Source organism: Narcine bancroftii, chromosome 9, assembly GCF_036971445.1.
Source record: "Narcine bancroftii isolate sNarBan1 chromosome 9, sNarBan1.hap1, whole genome shotgun sequence".
NCBI classification, from domain to species: domain Eukaryota; kingdom Metazoa; phylum Chordata; class Chondrichthyes; order Torpediniformes; family Narcinidae; genus Narcine; species Narcine bancroftii.
Window position 1 is genome coordinate 534,737 of NC_091477.1, and position 26,962 is coordinate 561,698.

Here is a 26,962-nt window from a genome sequence, read left to right on the forward strand (position 1 = left end):
ATTAACTGTTACATCCTTCCCTGAAAATAAATCTCCCAATCCACACCCTCTAAATCCTTTAACATCTCTTCAAAATGTGCCTTATTCCAATCAAGACTCTCAACCTTTGGCCCAGCCCTATCCTTCTCCATAATTAACCTAAAACTAATAGTATTATGATCGCTAGACCCAGTGTTCCCCAACACAAACCTCTGTCACCTGACCTATCTCGTTCCCTAATAGGAGATCCAATACTGCTTCCTCTCTAGTTGGTTCTTCTATGTATTGATTTAGAAAACTTTCCTGAACACATTTGGCAAACTCCAACCCATCCAGCCCTTTTACAGGATGGGCGTCCCAGTCAGTGTGTGGAAAGTTAAAAATCTCCTGTAATGCTTACCACACATATGTGCTATTTCCTTAAAAAAAATTCTCCTAATTCCCTCAGCCCATTAGGGGGGGGTCTATAAAAACAAAAAACATTCCCATTAGTGTTTTCATGCCTTTCCCATTCCTCAATTCCACCAAAATATCGTCACTGGATGAGCCCTCCAATCTATCCTGCCATAGCACCGCCATGTTTTTTCTGACAAACAATGCGACTCCTCCACCTTTTATCCCTGTTGTTCCATCATGCCTAAAGCAATGGAATCCTGGAATATTTAGCTGCCAATCGTGCCCCTCCTGTAACCAAATTTCACTGATGGCTACAAGGTCATATTTCCATGTGTCACTGTCTTGTGTTGCGTCGACAAATGATTGATTTGACTTTGTATAATCCAATTACATGAAGAATTAAGTGTTAGGCTTCCATTTATTAATTTGTACATAACCCACCGAATAGTACTCCAGAATATTCCGTGTTAGACAAATCAGTAATCTCCTGGCTTGGAACACCTACCACAGCATCAATATATAAATAACATCACTGCAAGATGTTAAAATTGTGTTGAATAACCTAATATATACATATCAATATAAACAATAGAAATAAGGCAGTTTTAGTGTTCTCCCTGTAGTGAAATTGAACAAAATATTTTAATACATCATTTTATATTTAAAAAGCGATGACAGGATTTTGTATATTCCTTAGAACACTGGAGAGTAAACAAGATATTTGGAACAATCGAGCTGATGGAATTCCAGGTTACAGCGCAGAGGGACTATTTGGCTCATTCAATCTGTTCTGGCTCAACATTAAGTGTAGCTTCAATGAGTCAGACAGCTGGTACAGGATTCAGAACACCTTGCTCACGAAAACTATGAATCAATCCTTCCCTGTACATACTAGAACACTCAAAAGGTGACCCAGTCCAAATAGACACACCAGCATTTCACAGTAAAAGGTTTTATATATTATTCTTCATGATCAGGAGGGAACAACTGATTTACACCTGACACATAAAACAGTCAAATGTTCTATCAATTCATTAATAGACATTTGCATACTCCTCACCATGTTAGGCAGTGGATTCAATAGATTTACTCGTAAACAACGATGAGTAAACAGGCTAATATGGCACTTGAAATAAAGCAATGAAAGGGAGGCTTTGGAAATGTCACTGGGAGTTGTAGGCTTCAGTATACCCTCCGTGTACCGAAACGTGAATTCTGTTATGGCACAAGAACCTCTCAGGATATGGAACAATGTGTTGTAGGTCTCAGAACACCCATCGATACGTGTGCAATGTTTCTCATTGCACATTAAGTGCATAATCCAGGGAATGGGATGATAGACTTCCAAAACAAAGATCATCGGCCACAGTGAACGAAGCAGCGAGAGTTGGACTTAGTGTTACCACTTGTAGAACCACAGAGCAGGAGAGCACAGAAACAGGCTCTGGTTAACAAATAACTGGCTGTTCAATCTTTCTTAGTAGGTGCAGTGGGGAACAGTATTACATCCCTGCCCAGGTTAAATATATTCACTGCTAATATTCAGTACACAGTCATAGTACAAAGACTGAATAAAATGTTCAGTACACAGAAAATGGTCAATGAGAAGTTCTAGCACATTCCTTGACACCACCTTGAAAGAAGGGGTTTGGACTATTCCGGAAAATGGTCGAATAACTCTGTAGCACCGTCAGCATAACCATGTTAGAGTGGTAATCTTGGGCATGGCAGTGTTCGACCTGTTAGTGCCGTGATAGAGTTCGGGTGGAGAGTTCTGGGATGAACAGAGGCAGAAGGTTCACAGCAGGTAAGGTAAATGTTACAGAGGTTGCTGCAGATGAGGTGGCCACTGCTTGTCCCACAGGACGTGCGATGCAGGGACACATCCTGCATCCCTGACAACTACTCGTGTGGGAAAGGCTTGCAGATGCAACTCCTGACTAAACAGATCGGAGAGCTGGAGGCACGGCTGAACGTGCAGCAGATCATTCCAGATGTGAAGACATTGTAGATAAGAGCTTTAGTGAAGTGGCCTCGCCCAAGGTCCAGACAGGGAAATGATGTACCTGAGAAGATAGAGGGTGTGGATGGAGAGGGAGGAACCCACTGCGGTCATCCTCTCAGTGACAGTACACTAGGAGGGCTGACCCAGCAGGAATTCGTGGCAGCCATGGTTCTGGCACCAAGTCTGGCTCAGGGCTCAGAAAGAAAGGGGGTAGACACAGAGACTGAGAGTGATAGCGGTCTCAGTGGTCAGAGGGACTGACAGGAGACTCTGTGACCAAGATTGAGACTCCCGAATGGTATGTTGCCTCCCAGGTGCCAAGGTCTGGGACATTTCAGATAAAGCCCACAACATTCTGAAAGTTGAGGAAAGGTAGCTGGAAATGGTGGTACACATTGGAACTGTTATGGACCCAGAGGACCCCAAAAACTCAGCAGCAATAGAAATTCACCAAGACAAATGTTGTTTTTAATTATCTTTAACATGAAAACAGGATTAAACTCTAACTTATTACTATTAATTTTACTTAACCTAACTTAACCCCCTTCTAATTCTAAGCGCACATGTATGAAATGTGTGTGTGTAAGTTCAGAAAAGTTCTTTGATTCACAGCCCAATCTCACTTCTCACTCCTCCAAGTTCACTGGCATCAGGCAATTCTCAAACCATGCACAGAATTGAACATTTATAAATTTCACCAGGTTTTAGTACTTGAAAGGTAAATGGTTACTGCTCAGGAAGGTTCTTGTCGGTTTTCAGAGAGAGATTTGTTGCTCGTTGGACACCTACAACTGATCCCTTTTGATCAGCCATGTCAGTGTCTTGCCGAAGAAACTTTCCCCATCAGGGTTTTCCAGATGATAACCTTTCTTTCAGGTCACCACTGAATTCCTTTTCTGTTTCCCTTATCTCAGGTGCCAGCCGTCTCCTCTTGTATAGATCACATGGGTTTTGAACAAGCTGAACTCAGAACTCACAATCTGTCTTCCAAAAGGGGTTTTCCAAAGCTTTCCAGCTTGTTCTGTTCCAGTCCCAGCTGTTTCTGCTGAACTGTAGAACTGAATTTTCTCTCTCTCTCAGAGAAAACCACATGACCCTCTTAAAACAGGAAACCGCACTCAGACTGTGGCACCAGACCTAATCTTCTGAGTCTGTTCATCTGTTGCTTTCCAAAACAATATTCCATTACTCCACAGCATATCCAATTATCACCTACTTGTGAAGTCTCTATAGGCATTCTTCAAAGTTTTTGTAAAGGCACTCGAAGCCTGGACTGTCTGGCTTGAGCAGAGCTCCAACATTTTAAATGCGATCTGTTTTGTGAAATGTTTGTGTTTGTTTGTGACCAACACGAAAGACCCCACACAATTTATCTCCTTTTAAAACATATCTATCTACAATATAAAATATAACATAATCCATCACAGAACCAATGAAGCAGGTGGGGAGTAGGATGAGGTCCTGCAAATGAAGAGAGGGAGTTTGGATGACTTCTAAGGTTGTGACCTTTGGATGACTCCCAGTGCCACATGTCAGTGAGAGTGGGAACAGCAGGATAGAGCACTTTAACATGTGACTGAGCTGTTGGTGCAGGAGGGAGAGGTTCAAATTTACACAATCTGGATCTCTTCTGGGGCAGAGGTGGCCTGTACGAGAGAAAGGGGTTACACCTGAACTGGAGGGGGGTCAATATTCCGGCTGGGAGATTTGCTAGATTCACCCATGAGGCTTTTAACTGAACAGGAATGGATGAGATCCAAAGTGGAGAGATTAAGGAGAGTGAAGAAGGTAAAGAACAGCGTTGAAGCAGAACCGTATGGTGAAGGAATGGTGTCGAGGAAAGTCAGGAAAAAAAATGCCAGAGCTGCTGTAACAGCACCCGTGCCACTGGCGTGGACCCATGGACAACGAGGAGAGGAGACACAGTGCTCCCCCGCAGGGTCCGACTGCCGTCAACTCCATACAGGCTTTAAATATCCCATTAAAGGAGCTGATGGTGGTTCATTTTAAAACCCTGTTACCATGGGTCTGGGCCCATGATGGCAGCACCTATTTTCAGCCACAGCTACAAGGGGTTGTAAACTCCAGGGAAGGAGAGGACTGGCGCAGGGCACAAGAAAATGGTGACAACACCCTCCCCCCTCCTGTTTGAGAAGGGGAAGCAGAGATAACCCACGGGCCAGTGACCACGGCAGTGGACTAGCAAGGGGGTGTGAGGCTGAACACACAGGTGGCAGGTTGTTGGTGACTCGAGGAGAGAAACCCACCAGGCTGTGGGCTGCTGGAGACTGGCTCTAGACTGGCTGAAGGAGTCCGAGGCATTGGATCCAGGATGTGAGAGGGTGCGAGGGTCCTGAAGGCTTCCTGATTGTGTCAGAGCTCTGGATCTGGACCTCACGTTGCTGATGGTGTGGACACTGTATGGCCGTGGGAGCGTTGGAGGCAAATCCACAGACACTCAGTGACTCGGGGAGTGGGGGGGGCTCTCTTTTGCTTCTCTTTCTCTGACAGGCAATTTCAGGTGATGGTGAATTTTTGTCCACCTTACAGTAGATGAAAGGGAATTTTGAGTAATATTACATGTCAATAAAATAACTTTCAATCTTCAAGAAGCCAGGCAGAGAAAGCAGACAATCCATGGTTCCCATTCTGCCTCACATGATAGTTCTCTGGCAATGTCCTCTCTAAAGACTATTGCAATATCTCTGACTAACATTGTCCCACCTCCCCTCCTCTCTCCCACTGTTCCCATCACACCTGTATCCAGCTCTGGTCCTCCTTCACCACGTTTTATGGTTAGTCACCTTGATGGGTTATGCTGGAGGCAACCCAAACAGTCACTGGGAACTGGAGGAACAAATATGTAGAGAGTTGGCCGAGGTCTATAAAAATTGCAAAGATGTCACTGTGGCCAATTTTCAACTTCCTCAACAGTGACTGGGAAGCCAAACTGTTAGGGGATTGGATGGAGTGGACTTTGTTCAGTGTGTCTAGAACTTTCTACAGCAATAGGAGGCTATATGCGACCAGGTAGTGGGAAGTGAACCAGGTCAGGTGTCAGGTCTCTCAGAGACTGGAGAAGGACAGGAATAGACATTTAAATGGGTGAGGAGAAACTCTGCTGTTAAGCTGGAGCTTGGGAATAGATGTACTAGGGGAAATCCCATTTACACCGAGGAAAGGCTGGAAGGAAATTGTTGGGGCCTTGACAGACATTTTTAAAACTCCTTGCTGAGGACAGGAGAAGGTCTAGAGGACAGGACTGGGTAATTCCAGATGTGTCAGTCTGATGTCAGTGGTCAAAAACTGCTGGAGAGGATTCTGAGAGAATCAGTTGATATTGAGATGATCAGGGGAAAATTAAAGAGATCCAGCATGAATTTATGTGTGGGAAATAGTTTCTCATGAACTTGGTCATTTTTTTGAAGAGGTGACCAGGAGGGTGGATGTGGATAAGGCAGATGATGTGGATTTTAGTTACATGTTTGATATGGTCTCACAATACAGGTTGGGCTGGAAGGTTATGGTTCACTGGAGAGGAGGCCAGCGAACCAAATGGATAAAAGTTGTCTCGGTGAAAGGAGTCGGAGAGTGGTCACAGAGGGAGGTTTGAAGAACCAATGGAGTGACTCAGGGTTTAGGACTTGGGCATTTGTTTTGTGTGATAGAAAGTATTTGGACAAAGATGTTTCTGGCAAGGTATAGTGACATACGAAAGTCTGCAGACACTGCTGTTGAAGTAAAAACTCAATGATGGAGAAATCAGCGGGTCAAACAATTGCAAAGATAAAGATACATAAACAGTGTTTTTCGGGCTTGAGTCCTTCATCAAGGTATGAGTAAAATGTAGGCAGGGGCCTGAACAAAATGGTGGGGGGAGGGGTAGGTGGAGGAGCACAGGTGTTGGCCACTGGGAAATCCTGGTCTCTGATGCGGATGGAGTGATGAGAGTCTTGTCTAGAGAGACTGGGTGCAGACAGAGATTGTTTCACTAACCATCTCTCCCATTGGCCACCCATTTCAATTCTGTGCCTCACTCCTGCACGGAGACATCTGCCTATGGCCTCAGGCTCTGCCAAATCAAAGCGACCCGTAAATTGGGGGAGCAACACCTAATTTTTATTCTGGGCCCTCTCCAACCGGACAGCATTAACATTGACGTCTCCAGTTTCTGCCAGCCCACTCTCTGCCCTCATTCTCTTCACCATCCCTGTCTCCTCTCCTCCAGCTCTCCACCCCCTTCCCTCTCCATCACAGAGCCGTTACCCCTCCCCTTGTTTGATGGTGTGCCCTCCCTCCCTCCCTCATCCACCTATTACTTCTTGCCTGTCGGCCTGTCTTGTACCCCCGCCCTTCCCTCCCACCATTTTATTCAGGCACTTGCCTATCTTGGTGAAGGGCTCAAGGCCAAAACGTCCATTATGTATCTTCATCTTTGCTATGTAGTTTGGGCACCTGCCCACATTTTGCTCATACCTTGATGAAGGGCTTCAGCCCAAAACGTTGATTATGTATCTTCATCTTCGCTGTATAAAGTACATTGTTTGACCTCCTGAGTTTCTTCAGCATTGAGTTTTTACTTGTGTCAAGGTAGAGTTGCCTGATGACATGAAAATATATGCTATGGTGGATAGTGAAGTAGATTATCTGGGTTAGCAACAGGATCTAGGCTGGACAGAACTAGGCAAAGGAATGGCAGATTCAGTTCTACTCGGAGAAGTGTGAAATATTTGGGTAAATAGAAGCGGGGCAGGACTTACTCTGTTAACAGTGGGCACTGAAGAATGCTGTGGTGCAGAGGAGCCTGGTGATGCAGATACAGAGCTCGTTAACGATGGCAGCACAGGTGGATGGAGTCATGAAGAGAGCATCTGGGAGCTTGCCTTCATTGGTCGGGACATCATGTTGAAGTTATACGAGACATTGGTAAGGCTGTACTTGGTATATTGTGTACAGTTTTGATCTCCTAGCTCTAGGAAAGATATTTTAAAGTTGGAAAGAAGAGGTTTTCGGAGTTGTTACCAGAATTATGGATGTTGACTTATTCTAAAAGAATGGAAAAACTAGGCCTGTTTTCATTAGAGCATAGAAGCTTGAAAGGGAATCTTATTAAAGTCTATAAAATCGTGGGGCCTCATAGATAAGGTGAATAGTGACAGTCTGGTTCCTAGAGTGGGAGAATCCAAGACAAAAGACCCTAACTCTCTGGTGAGGTGGTAAGAAAGGGATGTCAGGGCTCAGTTCTTCATTCAGAGGGCAGTGGGGTCATGGTGGAGGCAGGGATGTCAGCTTCCCCTCCGAAACACTTGGATAATTCCATGGATGGGAGGGGATTGCAGGGTATGGGCCTAACGTGGACAAGTGGAACTAGAACACAAAGCCGCATTGTGCAATGTGGACAATTGGGTCTGGGAGCCTGTTTCCATGCTGCAGCACTCTAGGACAATGACTGACAAAGTGGGTACAAGGATTTACTAGAATTCACAGTGAGTAAACCTGCCAGTGAGGAATGATACGTACACCACAGTGCACTCTGCAGAGCTTCAAGCACCAATTTATGGCCTTCAATACAGACTGAGAACAACAACAAACTCACTGGAATACACCACAGTATAATGATTAACCAATTAATGAAAACTCGGTGATATCCCTGGTTGAAAAAAACTCCTCCATATTCAAAACAACAAGTGAGGGGATTTGTATTTTAAAACTCTTCGTAATCCCAGTGTGAGACAGATTGGAAAATGTAACCAGATAAACAACCGACCTTGGAAAATGTCAGGATCGAGCACTTGGCATGTACCATTACAAATTATCTGTTGCGTATTCTGCTCAGAGAACATTGGTTCGGATCAATACTTGTATTGGAATTGCACACGTGAACGCGCACACACACACACACACACACACCTGTCAGTTTCAATAGGATTTAAACACTGCTTGTTCACAGTGAACAGAATACCGTGTGAGTCATCCCAGAACATCGATGACGTGGATAACAGGCTTACAACAAATGTCAATATATATATATAAACTGTGAATATAAATGATTATATATTGGTATATGGATTGTACACATCTCTTTGCACCTTAAACAACAGGAGAGATTATTTTTTGTAACTGATGTACAACAGTGAGAAGTGTTCAATAAACTGTTCATGATGAACAGCAGTGAGAGACTGAGCTTGGTGTCCCGGGCCAGACCGGACTGAGCTCGGTGTCCCAAGTTTTAGTATTCCCTGTGGCACCAACAGTGGGAGCTGGGAAACACTGCAGAGTTCTTCACACAGTGACCATCTTGGTACATTCCGTGATACGCACAATACACAACAGCCTTGAGTCCTTGCTAGTGCATACAAACATCATGAATAATAGGCCTGGAAATAAAGACAATGAGAGAAAGCCTTTGGCCCACTCCACAGTACAGAATGATTGGATTTAGTTGACTCCAATAAGCACAGCAGGGAATGACACATTTGTACCTGACTATATGTGAACGATGAGGTTCATATACTCGATTGCATACTTAGCTGAGACGAATGCAGTTCTGGATGAGAAACTGATTACTACAGCACAATACACTCTCTATACATAAAACAATAAATCATTCCTTTGGTAATGTGTTGATACACTTCAGCCTACGGCTCAGAATATCAGTGAATTTGAAGGTTCAATAAAACTTGTGTTTAGAACAAACACAAGACTGCTTAAATGTTTTGCCATAAACAACTTCAATGTATCCACTGGAATCTGCTCTCCACCACAGTTATAAGCCCCCACAACTCCTGCTCAACCTGTTCAGCAGTTCACCGCCGTGAGGAAACAGAGTTCAACAAGTTGATCAGTTGGATAAAACCGTCTGGGCCACTGGAGGGAATAAATTCAACACCAAGGTCACAGGGGAAGAGGAGAAAGAACAGCTGGGATTAAGGATCCATTGGAATTCTGCAGGGATTTCCAGATGACATTAACATTCAGATGACATTAACATCAACCTCTTCTGACCTACCCCTTTCCCTTCCCCCTGACTCTTCTTATCCCTCCAACCTCTCTCCCTGTCACTTCTCAGCTTTTCTCTCTCCTACCCTCCCACCTGTATCCATTTTTACCCATATTTACTGTTAGTCCTCCTCTTCCTCTCTCCACCCCCACCTTTTTATTCAGGCTTCTACCCATTTTCCCTTTTTGCAGACAGAGGTCCCAGGCCTGAAATGGAGGTGATCTTTTACACCCTGTGGAAGTCTCTCCAGCATGCTTGTGTATTGCACTCGATCCCAGCATCTGCAAATTTTCTTTAACTCCGGGGAATAATCCTTCCTGTAATGAGGCGACCAGAACTGAACATAATATTCCAAGTGAGATCTCACCAGTGTTTTATAGAGCAGCCACATTAACTCATGACTCTAGAACTCATTCCTCCAACTGCCCAACTCTACATCCTGTCCATATCCTGTTGTAACCTATGATAAACTTTTACACTATCCACAACTCCTCCAACCTTCATGTCATCTGCAAACTGTTTTAATCGTCCGTCATTGACTCGTTATGTGCATGGTTTCATAACTCCAAAGGAAATGGGCCAATGACCATTTTTATTAAAGCAAAATATTTCAGTAACAATTGGGTCCAGAGCAGTGGTTCTCAACCTTCCCTTTCCACTCACGTATCACCTTAGGTAATCCCTTACTAATCACAGAGCACTATTTGTGGGAGGTCTGTGTCTAACAGTGCATGAAATCATAGACAGACATGTCAGCAAGGGAATGAGATAGGGTATTGAAATGGGTGGCCGCTGTGATATCTATGCTATTGTAGTGGACACGGTGCTCAATGATGCAATCACCCCGTCTGCGTCCAGTCTCTCCGATGTAGAGTGGGACCACCAGATTCAGTAGGTGACCTGCAGATTCACAAGTGAAACGTTGCCCGGACGGACTGTTTGGGGCCCCAAACTGTGGTGAGGAAGGGGGTGTGGGAGCATCTCCAGTAGTCACAGGGGACGATTGATGGGGAGGGAGGAGCGGAAGGTGGAGAGGGGAAGATGTGTCTGGTGGTGGGATCACATAATAGGAGGCAGAAATGGTGGAGGAGGATGTGTTGGATGTGCAGGCTGATTGGGTAGTAGGTGAGGACAAGTGGAATCCTGTCCTTGTGTATTGCACTCGATCCTAGCATCTGCAGATTTTCTTTAACTCCAGGGAATAAAGGATTTGTTAAGGAGAGGTTGGACTATGGAATGCTGTCCTTGTTGCTCGTGGGGGTGGTGGGGGCCAGGGCAGAGGTGTGGACAATGGAGGATATGTGGGTGAGGGGCGAGTTGATGATGGTAGAAGGATAGCCACATTGTTTGAAGAAGGAGGACATCTGTGATGATCTGGCATGGAAGACCTTGTCCTGGGAGCGTATGCAACAGAGACTGAGAAATTGAGAAGGGAATGGGTGACAGGGGACAAGGTGATGGAAGACGTAATCGAGGTAGCTGTGGCAGTTGGTGGGTTTTTCTATCATAAATTTGTCTCCTGAGAAAGGGAGACGGAGAGATCGAGAAAAGAGAGTGTTGCTAGAGATGGTCCAAATGAATTGGAGCTCAGGGTAGAGTTGGCAGAAAAGTAGATAAAGTCGACAAGCTCATTGACGTAGTCATCATGAGGCAGCAGAAAAGCAGTCATCGATGTAACGGAGGATGAGTTGAGGGGCCTCGCCTGTGTAGGATTGTGGCATAGATTTCTCCACAAGGCCAGGGATAGCTGGGGCCCTTGTGGATACCCAGGGCCACTCCTTTGACCTGGAGAAAGTAGATGAAAGTGGGAGAAATTATTGAGGGTGAGGACGTATTACCAGCCGGAGGAGGGTGGTGGTGGAGAGGGACTGGTTGGGTTATAGGGAAAGATCAAACAGGTTAGGACTTTATTCCTTGGACCGAAAAAGAATGAGGGAAGATTTGATCGAGGCTTACAAGATGAGAGTAGATGTGAGTCAGCCTTTTCCATTTAGATTTGGGCGGGGGGGGGGGGAATAAATACAAGAGGTCATAGTTTTAAGCTGAAAGGTGGAAGGTTTAGGGGAAACATTAGGGGGAAGTTCTTCACTCAGAGAATGGTGAGAATGTGGAATAAGCTGCCATCTGATGTGGCGAATGTGCATTCAATTGTGTGTTTTAAGAATAAATAGATACATGGAAGGGAGAAGTCTGGAGGGTTAATGGAATGGGAGCAGGTCAGTGGGACGAGCAAGATAATGGTCAGCACAGAGTAGAGGGGCCAAATGGCCTGCTTTCTGTGCTGTAGCATTCTATGGATCTATTGAATAGAAAGAAACAAAAGGCTTTGAGGCCTTCGGCATGGAGGTAGAGGTGTGTAGTGACGGATGTTCATGGTAAACAAGAAGTGATTGAGTTGAAGGAACTGGAATTTGTTGAAGTGATGGAGGGAGTGTGAATTTTCCGAAATGTAGGTGGGGAGGGAGCACCTACATGACTCCAAAATGGAGTCGAGGTAATTTGATGGGACAGGAGCACGAGGACACAATGTGGATCTGAGGAAGGAGTTAGAAACAACCAACGCAGGGTTGGGAAACAATGAGGTGGGAGGTCGTGCCAGGGAGATCACCAGAAGTGATGAGTTCAGAGATGGTGTGCGATACAGTGGTCTGATGAGTGTTGGTGGGGTCCTGTCGGAGCGATAAGTAAGAGGAGACATCTGAGTGTACCAGGTCTTAACAGCATCACCCTTGTCTGCAGGTAGAACTGAGAAACTTGGGGTACAGGTACATAATTCCATGTAGGTGGCAATGGAAAGAGGGTGGTGAAAGAGGTGTTTGGAGCACATGCCTTCATTGGTTAAGGGATTGTGTGCAGGAGCAGATATGTCACATCATAAAGGTGCCAAGACCACAATTATTCACAATATATGTAAATGATTTGAGGGAGAGGGGGAGATTAGAGATAAAAGTAAAAACAGAAAAGTAATTCCCATCACCCACACGACGTTCGCTCCCTCTCCGTCTCTCCATCTATCACATTTTCTGTCCAATTACCCATTACCCCGAGGCACCTCCGCAGATTCACTGCCCTGATATACATGATATCACCTCTTCCCACTTCAGCCTCAGTAAAGGGCTCTGATCCAAATTGTTCACTGACCATTTTTGGGACAACCCAGGGATAGACTTTAACCCACTCAGGGGTGGGCTTTAACCCTACCCTGTCCCTGGGGGTGGTGTTGCCTACCCAGATTCAGACTCCATCAGGGCTCGTGCAAGGTCAAAGCAGCTCTCATAGAACCATTAAACTGTAGAACACTACAGCACAGAAGCAAGCCCTTCTGCCCATCTACTCCATGCCGAATATTACTCCATATTTCCCACTGATCCATTTCTCAGTGTCCCTTTGTTGCTGGGATCAGCAGGTGGATTCCACTATGCATCTAAACAAGGAGCCCTGGAAGCCCTGTTGCAACTCTCCCTCACACTGGGAGCCATGTGATGCCACCTCCAAAGCATGGGATGGTGAATATTTATCACCAAGATCAGCGATAGTCCTTCACATCACCTGCCCACATCCACACACAGATAAATCCTCCCCCTAATCCAGGAGCGGCCCATGACATCTTTAAATGGCCCATTAGAACATAGTCTTAACAACATATTTACACTGTATGTACATTGCACTTCTTAATTTTGTCGCTGCCATTTTGACCGTTGAAATGTTACTCATCGATGAAAATGTTCACCTTAGTGAACATTTATAAACATTTATCTTAGTCGATGAAACATGGCGAAACCAAAATGATGGAAAATAGCAAGGGATTGCTGCAAATTTCAGACACAGTGGGAAAATGAATAGTTTTTCACAGAAGTCAAGGGGAAGTGTGTTTGCAAAGAATCAGTTAACTTTCATTGCCTATCTACAGATTTCCACATTACATCATAATCATTAAGGTGGACACTTGGGCCATGAACTGGATTCACTGAGAGTTGTGGAGGAATGTTGGAGATGGCCTGGCCCCTTTCTTGATCTTTTCTCCTGTTCTTATTTTAGACTACTTTTTGAATTAAAGTTTTTTTTTTAAAAAAGATTTTTGTATTCGTTTAAATTAAAGAGCAGCAGATACAAAAATGCCAATTGTAATATGAGAGGACATCAATAAACTACTGCAACGTCAGCAGTTAAATTATTCACTAGAGTCGTATAGTTATATTGATAGAAAATGAATTTTCGATGGCACAAGGGTTTTCTGGACTAAAAACACAGTTTTTCTTGCAGTATAACTGGTTAAACACAGCCCAGATTAATATTGTTTGGCCTGTGAATCCTTATATTTTTCTGTATGTGGCCACCCCGGACTAATTATTCAAAATCCTTCTACCCCTTTGAAATATTAATGTTCTTTTGGGATGGAATAAGAAGATCCACTTAAATAAATTGAATAATATCTGCACCAGGGCATCAAATTAGAACCAAAGTGCACAGAGGTGAAGTGTAAGAGACCAACCTTGGCGAAATATCGCATCCTTGCTGCATGAAGGCACCCAGGGAAAACCAGAGACTGTTAAATATTCCAAACTCGTTGGTCTGCTCAAGACCCTGCGCATCTGGCCCTTCTTCATATTCCTCTGTCTGCCACTCGTAGGGGCTGAATCTACTGACCAGGAACAGCACGACACTCACACCAATGTAGGCAAACACGATGCACATCCAGATCTCATATGCCAAGGGGTCGAGGAAGGAGAACACTCCAGGTTTGGATTTCTGCGGCTTCTTAATCATAATAGAGATTCCCAAACTCATGAAAGGTTTTGAGAAATCGATGACCTCCTCTCGGACCAAGGTGATGGTTAGTGGAGCCACTGCAATGTCAGCTTTCTGAAAGACAACAGCGCACCAGTGAAAACCCATTCACCAGGTGACTCCCCCAGGGTCCGACCCACATTCAATCATCACCAACAACACCATGCTCTGCTCAGCCTCTGTGGGATCCTGCTGTGCACCACTGGCTGCTGTGATTTTCACATGACAACAGTAACTGTGGGGAAGAGTCCATGGTCATCTCCTTAGATCATGGAGGGACTGGACCAAAAACCAAAGCTTATTGTTCAATGAACTGCCACACATTCACAGTGCAGCACTGAAACAGGCCATTTGGCCCAGCATATCTGTGCTGGCCACATGCCAAATTCACCTGATCCCATCTGCTTGGACTGTGCCTCAATTTCCCTCTGTTCATGTGTCCAACTAAATGCCTCTCCAACATTGCTCCTCTCTGCTTCCGCTGATAGCCTGATCCAGGCACCACCGCTCTCTGTGGAAAAACCTGACCTCAGACCATATCCTTTCAACTTTCCCCTTCGCCTTCTAGTATTTGACATTTCCACCTCATGAGCAGATCCATTCACCCACCCTGCCCCACTTCCGTCTCCTCCCCATAAACCTTTGGTACCTTGACTATTCAGATACCTATCAATCTCTGCCTTAAACACACCCAACCTGGCCCCCACAGCTGCTCATGCAGCAAGTTCCAGAGTTCCCCACTGAAGAAATTCCTCCGCATCTGTTTTAAATGGGTTCCCTTCAATCCTTGTCCTGGACTCCCCCACCATGGGAAACTACTTTGCCACGTCTACTCTGTCCAGGCCTTAAACATTCAAAATGTTCCTGTGAGGTCCCCTCATTCTTCTGAACTCTTTGGAGTCTAGTCCAAGATCCGTCAAACATTCTTCATATGCTAATCCCTTCACTCCAGGCAGAAGGAATAGACTTTTATTTGGATGGAGAGAAAAATACCAACACTGCATTCTCCTTCTTCACCACCAACTCAACCTGGAGATCACCCTTTAGGGGATCCTGCACGAGGATCCCAAGTTTCTTTGAATGTCTGAATTTTGAATTTTCTCTGTCCAACTATTTCTTCTACCAAATAAACCTTGACCCCTCCACCTCATGGGGCTGTGTCTCTGCTTGGATTCGGTCACTCTCACATGGGAAAGGCTTAATGTTTTTTTGTTAAACTATTTAGACATAGCACAGTAACAGGCCCTTCAAACCCATGAAACCACATCACCCAAATGCATCCATGTGACCAATTATCTCACTCACCCCAGTATGTGGGAAGAAACCGGGGCACCTGGGGAAAACCCAGCAGACACGGGGAGAGCGTACAAACTCCTTAAAGACGCCGCGGGATTTGAACCCTGGTTCCGGTCGCTGCCGCTGTAATAGTGTTGTCCTAACTGCTACGTTAACCATGCCACCCCTTTCAGACCTTCTGTGGTCCTCGTGAGACTTAGGCTGGTGCTGCCTGCCTTTAGTCTGCATGCAGAGAACATCGACAAGGTCACAGGACACTCACGGAATACACGAGCTCGCCAACCATCCCGTTCCACACTTTGTTCTCGGGGTCGCGGGCTCCATACTTCCCGTCGGCCACAATGGCCAGCTTGTACTTGAAGCCCACGTGCTTGGCGATCTCAGCAGCCAGCTCAACGCAGTAACCCTCATACTTATCATTCCCCTCGAGCTGCTCTTGGTTTTTCTTCAGCATCACATACGGGGGCTCCTGTAAAGACATGGGGGTCAAACAATGGGGCAGATCCTGGGCATCCAATCAGAGAGCTCAAACAATAGGGCAGATCCTGGGTATCCAATCACAGATCTCAAACAATGGGGCAGACCTTGGGCATCCAATCGCAGAGCTCAAAAATGGGGCTGACCCCGGGCATCCAATCACAGAGCTCAAACAATGGGGCAGAGCCTTGGGTGACCAATCACAGATCTCTCAAACAATGGGTTTAACCCTGGCATCCAATCACAGAGCTCATGCAATGAGGCTGAGCCTTGGGCATCTTATCACAGAGGGTGGCACGGTTAGCAGAGTGCTTCCCACAATGCCTTTACAGCGCCAGTGATCGAAACGGGTTTGAATCTGTAAGGAGTTGGTATGTTCTCCCCATGTCTGTGTGGGGTTTCCCCGGGGGCTCCGGTTTTCTCCCACCCTTCAAAATGTACTGGAGAGGTTGTAGGTCAATTGGGTGTAAATTGGGCAACACGGGCTTATGGGCCAAAAGGGCGTTACCGTTCTGTATGTCTGAATTTAAATTTAAAATAAATGTAGTCATTGACCATCCAATTGCAGGCCTTCTTGGACACCATCACTCGCCCAGGATGCCCCAGTTGGAAAGACTGTCCCAGGTGCAGCCTGGTTGGGAGCAGGAGATGGAGTTCCTATGCTGCCACCCTCCCTTACCATCTTGGCACCACACAGTCCTCCAAACATTAGCGACCCATCACTTCCCACGAGGTCTGACAATTTCAGCAATAAGTGGTTTTGTAAGGTGACCCCTTTGATGCGAAGCCACAGAATGGTTTACCAATGGCCGGGACCAAACTCTGACCGCAGCAATTGAAACTGGGCTCCTGAACACTGGGATGAAGTCGTCCAGTTAAGGGGTGAATAGGGACAATTACAAAGAGCGCATGAATATAAACATTGTAAAATGTTGAGGCTGTAGGGAGTCCCAGCAGATCAGGCTATACTAATGATGGAGGTCAAACACAAAAGTCTTGCAGACATCATGGTTGGAGTAAAAACACGACTATGGGGAAACTCAGCAGGTCAAACCGTGTACTTTATATATCAAAGATAATGATCTGAAACCAGCGTTTCGGGCTGGAGCCCTTCATTGAGTAGTGTCACATCAACAACCTAGTGCTCAACGTCAGCAAAATCAAGGAGATAATGGTGGATGTCAGGAGGAAGTCAGGGGAACATGGCCCAGTCTTCATCTAGGACTCAGTAGTGGAGAGGGTCAAGAACTTCAAATTCCTGAGTGTCAACATCTCGAGGATCTGTCCTGGAGACTCCACATTGATACAATCATGAAGAAGGCTCGCCGGCAGCTATACGTTGTGAGGTGTCTGAGGCAATTCGGTACATCACTGAAGACTCTCGTAAATCTCTACAGGTATACCATGGAGATGATTCTGGCTGGTTGCATCACTGCCTGGTACAGAGGCGCCAACTCTCAGGACAAATATAAACTCCAGAGTGTTGTTAACTTGCCCTGTGACATCACAGGCACCAGACTTCACTCCATTGAGGATATATGAGGCGGTGTCTTAAAAGTGCAGTCTCTATCCTCAAGGATCCCAACCACCTAGGCCAGGACCTCTTCACTCTGATACCATCAGGAAAAAGGTCCAGGAGCCTGAAGACGAGCACTCAGCGGCACAAGGACGGCTTCTTCCCCTCTGGCATCAGATTCCGGAATGATCTATGAACCAGACACTGCCTCACTTTGACTTTTCGTGCACTGTTTTTATTTATTTTTGAAAGGTTTCTATGAATGTTTGCACTGTGACACTGTCACAAGACAACAAATCTCATGACTTGTCCATGACAATAAATTCTGATCAAGATATGAGCATAATGTAGGCAGGCGCCTGTTGGTTCGGCCACCTGCCTATACATTGCTTGTACATTGGTGTACAAGGAGGAAAAACCCAACACCCAACCCCAACCAACCAATTTTCCCTTGCAACCGCTGCAATCGTGTCTGCCTGTCCCGCATCGGACTTGTCAGCCACAAACGAGCCTGCAGCTGACGTGGACTTTTTTACCCCTTCCATAAATCTTCGTCCGCGAAGCCAAGCCAAAGAAGACATTGGTGAAGGGCTCAATAAAGTTCACTGTTTGACCTGCTGAGTTTCTCCAGCTCCGTGTTTTGACTTTTGCGATAATCATGGTGTACCCCCCAGCAAGTGCTTCCTTCCCCATACCAGGATTGTGGTTACGATGTAGGTTTGGTTCTGGATGCCAGTCGTGTCGTTGCTGATGTGGAGTTCGCCTGAGGTTGCGACAAACTTGTCGTCTTCATTCCAATATCCAATCTGTAAACCAGGCAATGACAGAGGCACTGTAAGCAGGGGAGGGACACCACCCACTCACGGTAACCTGAGGGGTCAGTGGGACAAACTCAGCAATGGTTCTTGTCAACTCCCCCCAACCTCACTCACCTACCCACCCTCCCCAATCCCTTCCTTTACCCCCACCCTCATCTCCACCTTCTCCCCACCCCCACCCTCCCTCCCCACCCACTCTCCCTCTCCTCAGCCACTCCCCCAGTATCTCCCTCTCCCTCCCTGATCCTTCCCTGTGCATTCCCTCCCTTTCTCCCCTTCCCAACTCTCACCAGTCTCCCTCTCCCCACCTGCCCCACATTCTTTGAGCTAAAACCCCTTCTTTCCTTCCCCCATTTCCTCTTCCATGTGGCATGGATACAGAGAGGTAAGAGCACAGGTTCGCAGATCATGTCAGGCCACAGTTGGAGGGAGCACCCTGTTCTGGGCCACAGCTGGAGAACCGTGCTCAGTTCCCTAGTAGAACGGGTGCAGATCTTGCCTGGGATGGCCTGAGGAGAGGCTGCACTGATTGGTTGATGTGCACACAATAAGGAAGGGCTTAGGCAGAGAATTCTGTAAGTTCTGGGAAAAGCAGTTCTTCCTCATCTCTGTCCTAAACATACTTCCTGAATCGTGAGAGCGTTGTCCCCAGTTCCAGTCTCACCTGCCCAAGGAATCAACCTCCCGGATCTTCAGGAAACCCTTCACACAATGACGGCCACCATCCATTTTCCTTCCTGATAACCTGCAGCACCTACAAACTCATCCTCTTACTGGTCAAGCTAGAGTTTATCTGACTCTCTCATTTTAGCAAAAAAAGTTTGATTTATTACTTTCCCTTCCAAAGTAGATAACCTCACATTTAACAAGATGGACTCCATCTGCCAGACCCTGGCCCACTCACTTAACCTCCATCTCCCAGACCCTGGCCTCCTCACTTAACCTCCAGCAGCCAGACCCTGGCCCACACACTTAACCTCCAGCTGCCAGACCCTGGCCCACTCACTTAACCTCCAGCTGCCAGACCCTGGCCCCCTCATTTAACTTCCAGCAGCCAGATCCTGGCCCACTCACTTAACCTCCAGCTGGCAGACCCTGGCCCACTCACTTAACCTCCAGCTGCCAGACCCTGGCCCACTCACTTAACCTCCAGCTGCCAGACCCTGGCCCACTCACTTAACCTCCAACTCCCAGACCCTGGCCCACTCACTTAACCTCCAGCTGCCAGACCCTGGCCCACTCACTTAACCTCCAACTCCCAGACCCTGGCCCACTCACTTAACCTCCAGCTGCCAGACCCTGGCCCACTCACAACCTCCAGCTGCCAGACCCTGGCCCACTCACTTAACCTCCAGCTGCCAGACCCTGGCCCACTCACTTAACCTCCAGCTGCCAGACCCTGGCCCACTCACTTAACCTCCAGCTGCCAGACCCTGGCCCGCTCACTTAACCTCCAGCTGCCAGACCCTGGCCCACTCACTTAAACTCCAGCTCCCAGACCCTGGCCCACTCCTCACTTAACCTCCAACTGCCAGAACCTGGCCCACTCACTTAACCTCCAGCTGCCAGACCCTGGCCCACTCACTTAACCTCCAGCTGCCAGACCCTGGCCCACTCACTTAACCTCCAGCTGCCAGACCCTGGCCCGCTCACTTAACCTCCAGCTGCCAGACCCTGGCCCACTCACTTAAACTCCAGCTCCCAGACCCTGGCCCACTCCTCACTTAACCTCCAACTGCCAGAACCTGGCCCACTCACTTAACCTCCAGCTGCCAGACCCTGGCCCACTCACTTAACCTCCAGCTGCCAGACCCTGGCCCACTCACTTAACCTCCAGCTGCCAGACCCTGGCCCACTCACTTAACCTCCAGCTCCCAGACCCTGGCCCACTCACTTAACCTCCAACTGCCAGACCCTGGCCTACTCACTTAACCTCCAGCTCCCAGACCCTGGCCCACTCACTTAACCTCCAGCTGCCAGAACCTGACCCACTCACTTAACCTCCAGCTGCCAGACCCTGGCCCACTCACTTAACCTCCAGCTGCCAGACCCTGGCCCATTCACTTAACCTTCAGCTGCCAGACCCTGGCCCACACACTTAACCTCCAGCTCCCAGACCCTGGCCCACTCACAACCTCCAGCTGGCAGACCCTGGCCCACTCACTTAACCTCCAGCTGCCAGACCCTGGCCCACTCACTTAACCTCCAGCTCCCAGACCCTGGCCCACTCACTTAACCTCCAGCTGCCAGACCCTGGCCCACTCACTTAACCTCCAGCTCCCAGACCCTGGCCCACTCACTTAACCTCCAGCTGCCAGACCCTGGCCCACTCACTTAACCTCCAGCTGCCAGACTCTGGCCCACTCACTTAACCTCCAGCTGCCAGACCCTGGCCCACTCACTTAACCTCCAGCTGCCAGACCCTGGCCCACTCACTTAACCTCCAGCTGCCAGACCCTGGCCCACTCACTTAACCTCCAGCTCCCAGACCCTGGCCCACTCACTTAACCTCCAGCTGCCAGACCCTGGCCCACTCACTTAACCTCCAGCTCCCAGACCCTGGCCCACTCACTTAACCTCCAGATGCCAGACCCTGGCCCACTCACTTAACCTCCAGCTCCCAGACCCTGGCCCACTCACTTAACCTCCAGCTGCCAGACCCTGGCCCACTCACTTAACCTTCAGCTCCCAGACCCTGGCCCACTCACTTAACCTCCAGCTGCCAGACCCTGGCCCACTCACTTAACCTCCAGCTGCCAGACCCTGGCCCACTCACTTAACCTCCAGCTCCCAGACCCTGGCCCACTCACTTAACCTCCAGCTGCCAGACCCTGGCCCACTCATTTAACCTCCAGCTGCCAGACCCTGGCCATCTCAGATACATTTTACACTCAATTCCCTCCTCAAAAGGTTAATTAATGTAATGCACGGTTGTCGACCCAGCACTGATTTCAACAGGCATTTCTCTCACGACCGATCCCAACCAGAGAAGCACCCATTCTCCCAACTCCCCGTCCTTTATTGGTGAACCAGTTCTCCATCCATGCTAATACAATCCCCCCAACTCCATCCACCTTTATCTTATGTAGATGTCGTTTTTATAAAATGCTTTCTGGAAATCCAGAAGTTCAGTCCAAATATTTACCCCAGTGTCTGGGGTGAGAGGATAAAATAAGATTCCCTGGTGTAGAAACTCGAGGGATGTTTAAAGGTGAGGAGGTATTAAGTGTAAATCTGAGAAGGAAATGGTTTCCCCAGACTGGGCTTGGAATCTGGAAGGCACTTGATGGAGGCACAGACTCTCACAAGGTTTCTGAACGAAGACTCGAGTCACCGAGGTGAGAGCTCAGGAACAGGAGCTGGGAAACAGCATTGTACAGGTGGGTCCGAGGGTCACTGTGGACGTGGGTTCGCTTCTGTGTGATGCCACCCAACACATCCCTCATCCAACAAGATGGCATCTCCACTGTAGGCCAGTGTAAGGGAGTGAGTGGAAGGAATCTATGTGATGGGAAGTGTGCGCAGGGTGGGGAGATGCAGGGTAGAGCTCAGGGAGATGGATGTGCGGTCCAGGACAGAGGGTGAGTGGTGAAACAGGCAGCGTTTACCTTCCTCATCCCGTCCGTCTTCAGTTCCAGGACACGGACGGTGTAGTTGGTTCGATGGCCAAACTCATTGAACTGAATGTTGCCTGTCAGCCCATCACTGCGAACCTGACAGGAGACAGATCATCGCCTGAGCCAAGGAATATACCATATCTTCAATGCAGTTTACATACTGTGTGTACAGGAAGCTTCATCCTGTGTCCCACCCCGGGAGTGTGTGATGGGAGAGTACGGAGGAAGCTTCACTCTGTATCTGACCCCGGGAGTGTGTGATGGGACAGTGTGGAGGGAGCTTCACTCCGTATCTGACCCCGGGAGTGTGTGATGGGACAGGGCAGAGGGAGCTTCACTCTGTCTGACCCCGGGAGTGTGGGATGGAACTGTGTGGAGGGACCTTCACTCTGTGTCTGACCCCAGGAGTGTGTGATGGGACGGTACGGAGGGAGCTTCAATCTGTGCCTGACCCCAGCAGTGTGTGATGGGACGGGGTGGAGGGAGCTTCCCTCTGTGCCTGACCCCGGGAGTGTGTGATGGAACGGTGTGGAGGGAGCTTCACTCTATCTTACCTCGAGAGTGTGATGGGACTGTGTGGCAGGAGCTTCACTCTGTGTCTTCCCCCAGGAGTGTGTGATAGGACCACGTGGAGGGAGCTTCACTCTGTGTCTGGTCCCTGAAGTATGTGATGGGACGGTGTGGACAGAACCTGGTGGTCTCATTGTCCTACCTGCTGCAACGCTCGTTGAATGTCTATGCCTTGACCCCAGGGAACCGCTGGATTTGCCAAGCAGTCTCCAGCATTGCCTCTGCGTGAGATGTCAATGCGAGTCTTGCGCAGGTACTTGAAGGCTTCAGACAAGACACGGACCCCATCAAAGGTCATGGCTGACGTGTACTGTCGCAGCAGAAGACACAGGTGGTGAGTAAGGTACTCACAAAACACGTGGACACCTCAATATGCATAGAATCAGCGCGAAGAGGAAGGTGGTGGACATGAGGAACAGGCACGGAGTGTAGGAACAGAGAGTGTAGGAGCTGTTAATACACTTCAGAGACAGCAAGCCCTGCAGTGCCATGGGAGGAAAAGGGATTTCAGCAATATTTCAGGCCTGAGCCCTTCCTCAAGGTATAAGCCAAATCCAGGCAGGTAGCTGAATAAAAGGTGTGGGCAGAAGAGGCCGACAGGCACAAGGCAGGAGGTGGATGTGGATGGAACAGGAGAGGAAAGCTGAGAATGATCATGGGAAAGGGATGGAGGTGGGGTTGGGTGGTGGACGGTGGCTAAAGGAAACCATAGCAGTCGATGTTCATGCTGCAGGGTTGGATTGTCCCCAGACAAAAGATTAGGTCCTGTTCCTCCAATTTGCGTTGGCCTCGACTTTGATTCTTGGCTCTGTCCGCCGCAGTAGTGTGGTTCTCCCAGTGGCCACGCATTTCAATTCCCCATCCGTTTTGTACTGACATGTCTGTCCATGGTCTCATGCACTGTCAGACTGGGGCGACCAGTGGACTGTGGCCAGAGAACAGTTCAGGCAAGGCAACAGCCAGAGTACAGTCCAAGGACGGAGAGGTGGGGATGGAGGGACAAGATGGGATGGGATGGAAAGGGGGAAGGGGAGAAGGAAAGGGGGGGACGGAAAGGGGGGAGGGACAGAAAAGGGGGGCAGAAAGGGGGGACGGAAAGGGGGGGGGAAGGTGGGGAATGGGAAGGGGGTAAGGGGAGGATGGGGGGATGGGAGGGCGGGGCGGAGAGGAGAGGTCCATGATGGTACTGTGCTAGCAGAGTGAGTGCCAGGTGGGGGTAGTCAGATGGGGGACTAGGTGGGGTGAACACACTCACTTTCAGCTGCCGGTCCACACCCTGGTACTCCTTGGTGTCGAGCTTCCTCCAGCGCTGTAGGAACTTGGTGACCTGAATGCTCTGTGGCCACACCATCTGGAAACCAGTCACATTGGCTCCTGCATAGCGGAACTTCTCTAGGTTCATGTCCAGGAAACCCTGCAAACCAGACACAGTGTCACCCTGGGGTGAGGAGAGGGGAGAGCGTGGGAGAAGGGGTTGGGGAGGGGCAGGGTCAGGTGAGGAGAGGCAGGACTGGCAGCTCAATGTTCTGGGCTTCTGGTGCTTTAGACATGATGGAATGGGGGGTTGAAAGGGGGAAGAGTGGCATTGTTCGTCAGGAATAACATCACGGCTGTGCTCAGGCAGGACAAACCAGTGGTCTCATCTATTGAGGCTGAGCTGAGGAACAGTAAAGGTATGACCACACTCATGAGGTTGTAGTATAGATCACCCAATAGTCAACAAGAATTGGAGGAGCAAATTAGTAGAGAGATAGCAGATGGCTGTAGGAAACAAGGTTGTGATAATTGGAGATTTTAACTTTCCACATATTAACTGGGACTTCCATCCTGTAAAAGGGCTGGATGGCTTGGAGTTTGTCAAATGTGTTCAGGAAAGTTTTCTAAATCAATATATAGAGGTACCAACAACGTGAGAGTGAAATACTGGATCTTTTATTAGGGAACGATACTGGACAGGTGACAAAAGTACATTATGGGGAACATTTTGAGTCCAGTGATCATAATGTCATTAGTTTCAAGTTAATTGTGAAGGAGGATGGGTCTGGGCCTTGGGTTGAGATTCTAAATCGGAGAAAGGTCAATTTTTAGGAAATGAGAAAGGATTCAGAATGCGTGGATTGGGACAAGTTGTTTTTGGGCAAGGTTGTGCGAGGTAAGTGGAGGATCTTCAAATAAATATTTCAAATGTCCTTAACCACGGGGGTGATGACAGAGGATCGGAGGATAACTCATGTTTTCCTGTTGTTTAAAAAAAGGCTCCAAAAGTAACTCTGGAAATTATAGGCCGGTGAGCTTAATGTCAGTAGTAGGTTAATTATTGGAAGGTTTTCTAAGAGATCGGATATACAATTATTTGGATAGCCAGAAACTGATTAATGATAGTCAACATGGCTTTGTGCATACTAGATCATGTTTAACCAATTTTAGAGAGTTTTTCGAGGAGATTACCAGGAAGGCTGATGAAGAAAAAGCTGTGGATGTTGTCTACATGGACTTTAGAAAGGCCTTTGACAAAGTCCCGCATGGTAAGTTAGTCAGGAAGGTTTAAACACTATGTATTCACAGTGAGGTAGTGAATTGGATTTGACAATATCTGGACGGAAGAAACAAGACAGTAGAGGTGGATGATGCTTCTCAGACTGGAGGCCCGTGTCTCAGGGATCGGTGCTGGGACCATTATTGTTTGTCATCTATATCAATGAACTGGATGATAATGTGGTAAATTGGATCAGCAAGTTTGCAGATAAGACTAAAGATTGGAGGCGTGTGTACAGCGAATTATGAGGGGGAGAGACAGAGTAAATGTAGGTCGGCTTTTTCCACTGAGGGTAGGTGAGATACAACAGTGGGCATGAGTTAAGGGTGATCATTGCAGCACAGAAACAGGCCTCTTCAGCCCTTCTTGTCTGTGCTGAATCTTTTTTTTTGCCCAGTCCCACTGACCTGCACCCAGGTCATAGTCATCCATACCTCTCCCATCCATGTACCTGTCCAAATTCTTCTTAAATGTTAATATTGAGCCCACATTCACCACATCAGATGGAAGCTAACTCCATTGTCTGTGTAAAGAAGTTCCCCCTTAACCCGTGTCCCGTGGTTGGTATCTCACCCACTCTCAGTGGGAAAAGCCTGTCTACATTTACTCTGTCTTCCCCCCCATAACTTTAAATACCTCGATCATGAAAAGGGAAAAGGGACTCCCCACTTACCAGGCTGGCGAAGATGTACTGATAACCGCGGATATGTTTCCCAATGGTGATGATCTGGAAAACACAGAGCCACAGGTTTAATCGGATGAAGGTGAGGGAAGAGGGTCTTTACTGATCCCCTGCATCCTCACTCTCCATAGACGCTGACCAACACGGCCCAGTCGCCCAAGTGGGTTTCCAGCACATTGGCCTGACTCTCTATCCCCCACGCCTGGAGACACTGGCCCAGTGTGTGTGTCTAGGGTTTACCCAGGGTACACCCAGTGAATGTCCAGTCCGGAGCCCATGTTTACCCAGGAAACACCCAGTGTGTGTCCAGTACGGAGCCCGTGTTTACCCAGGGAACACCCAGAATGTGTCTAGTTTGGACCCCATGTTTACCCAGGGCACATGCAATATGTGTCCAATCCAGAGCCCGTGTTTACCCAGGGAACACTCAGTGTGTCCAGTGCAGAGCCCGTGTTTATCCAGGGAACACCTAGTGTGTGTCCAGCGTGCAGCCAGTGCATGGCCTTGTGACGATACTGAAAGCTGAATTTCATCCTCATGTCCAAGAAGTGTTGTACAGAATGTGAGCACCATGTGTGTGGTTTATCTGATGTTGGCCCAGTGTCTACACAAACTGTGTCCACAGCATGTGTGGAGTGTCCACCTCATGTTCCCAGTGCCTGCTTGAGTCTCACTGGTGCCTGCCACTGCAGTATTTGGCCAGTAGTACCTGATTGGTGATGGTATTGAGTCTATCTGACTCACAGTCGATGATCACGTGTCGATCCTTCCCCTTGTCCAGATCTTTAAAGAGCATCCGATAACCTTCTTCTGTGGTGGTCTCCATGCTGACCGCCGTCACCTGCCAGTTCTTCTCTGCAGCTGTGTCCAGCACTCTTTGTAACACCGACAAACCTGGGCAGGAAGAGTACAGATCAAGGCTGAGCCTACACACAGCGCAGCCCACCCACAACCCCACAGACACAAATAGTGCACCCATACACAGCCCCATACACTCAATGAGTGTCTGCAGCTTCCCCTGATATTTTCCTGGTGGATTGTCCTTGCAGAGGTTGGAGTGGGTCAGGGAAGGTAAATGGCTTTGTCAGGGACAGATATCTCCAGCTCACCCCCAGGTCCAAACTATCCCCTTTACTGTAACTTCACACATCCTTAGCTCGATGAGTGACCTGAGACACTGACTATTTCCCTCTACAGATGCTGCCCAACCTGCTGGGGATTTCCTGCTTCATTCCTGGCCAGTGCTGACCCCCTTCACACTCACACCCCAATGATTGTAGAC

The 26,962-nt window shown here is 48.0% G+C and overlaps 1 protein-coding gene across 9 annotated transcripts in view; it reads right to left on the reverse strand.

The window, feature by feature from the left end:
- LOC138743094 (glutamate receptor 1-like) overlaps nucleotides 1–26,962 on the reverse strand; it is a 114,780-nt gene that overhangs the window by 61,609 nt on the left and 26,209 nt on the right. For all 9 annotated transcript variants that reach the window (XM_069897918.1, XM_069897920.1, XM_069897917.1 and 6 more), the window contains 8 exons: nucleotides 26,390–26,574; nucleotides 25,672–25,725; nucleotides 23,718–23,876; nucleotides 22,605–22,772; nucleotides 21,884–21,988; nucleotides 18,153–18,263; nucleotides 15,727–15,933; nucleotides 13,873–14,243 (listed from right to left, as the gene is read on the reverse strand). In XM_069897918.1, coding sequence (XP_069754019.1) covers nucleotides 13,873–14,243; nucleotides 15,727–15,933; nucleotides 18,153–18,263; nucleotides 21,884–21,988; nucleotides 22,605–22,772; nucleotides 23,718–23,876; nucleotides 25,672–25,725; nucleotides 26,390–26,574 — 1,360 coding nt within the window. The remainder of the gene's footprint in view (nucleotides 1–13,872; nucleotides 14,244–15,726; nucleotides 15,934–18,152; nucleotides 18,264–21,883; nucleotides 21,989–22,604; nucleotides 22,773–23,717; nucleotides 23,877–25,671; nucleotides 25,726–26,389; nucleotides 26,575–26,962) is intronic.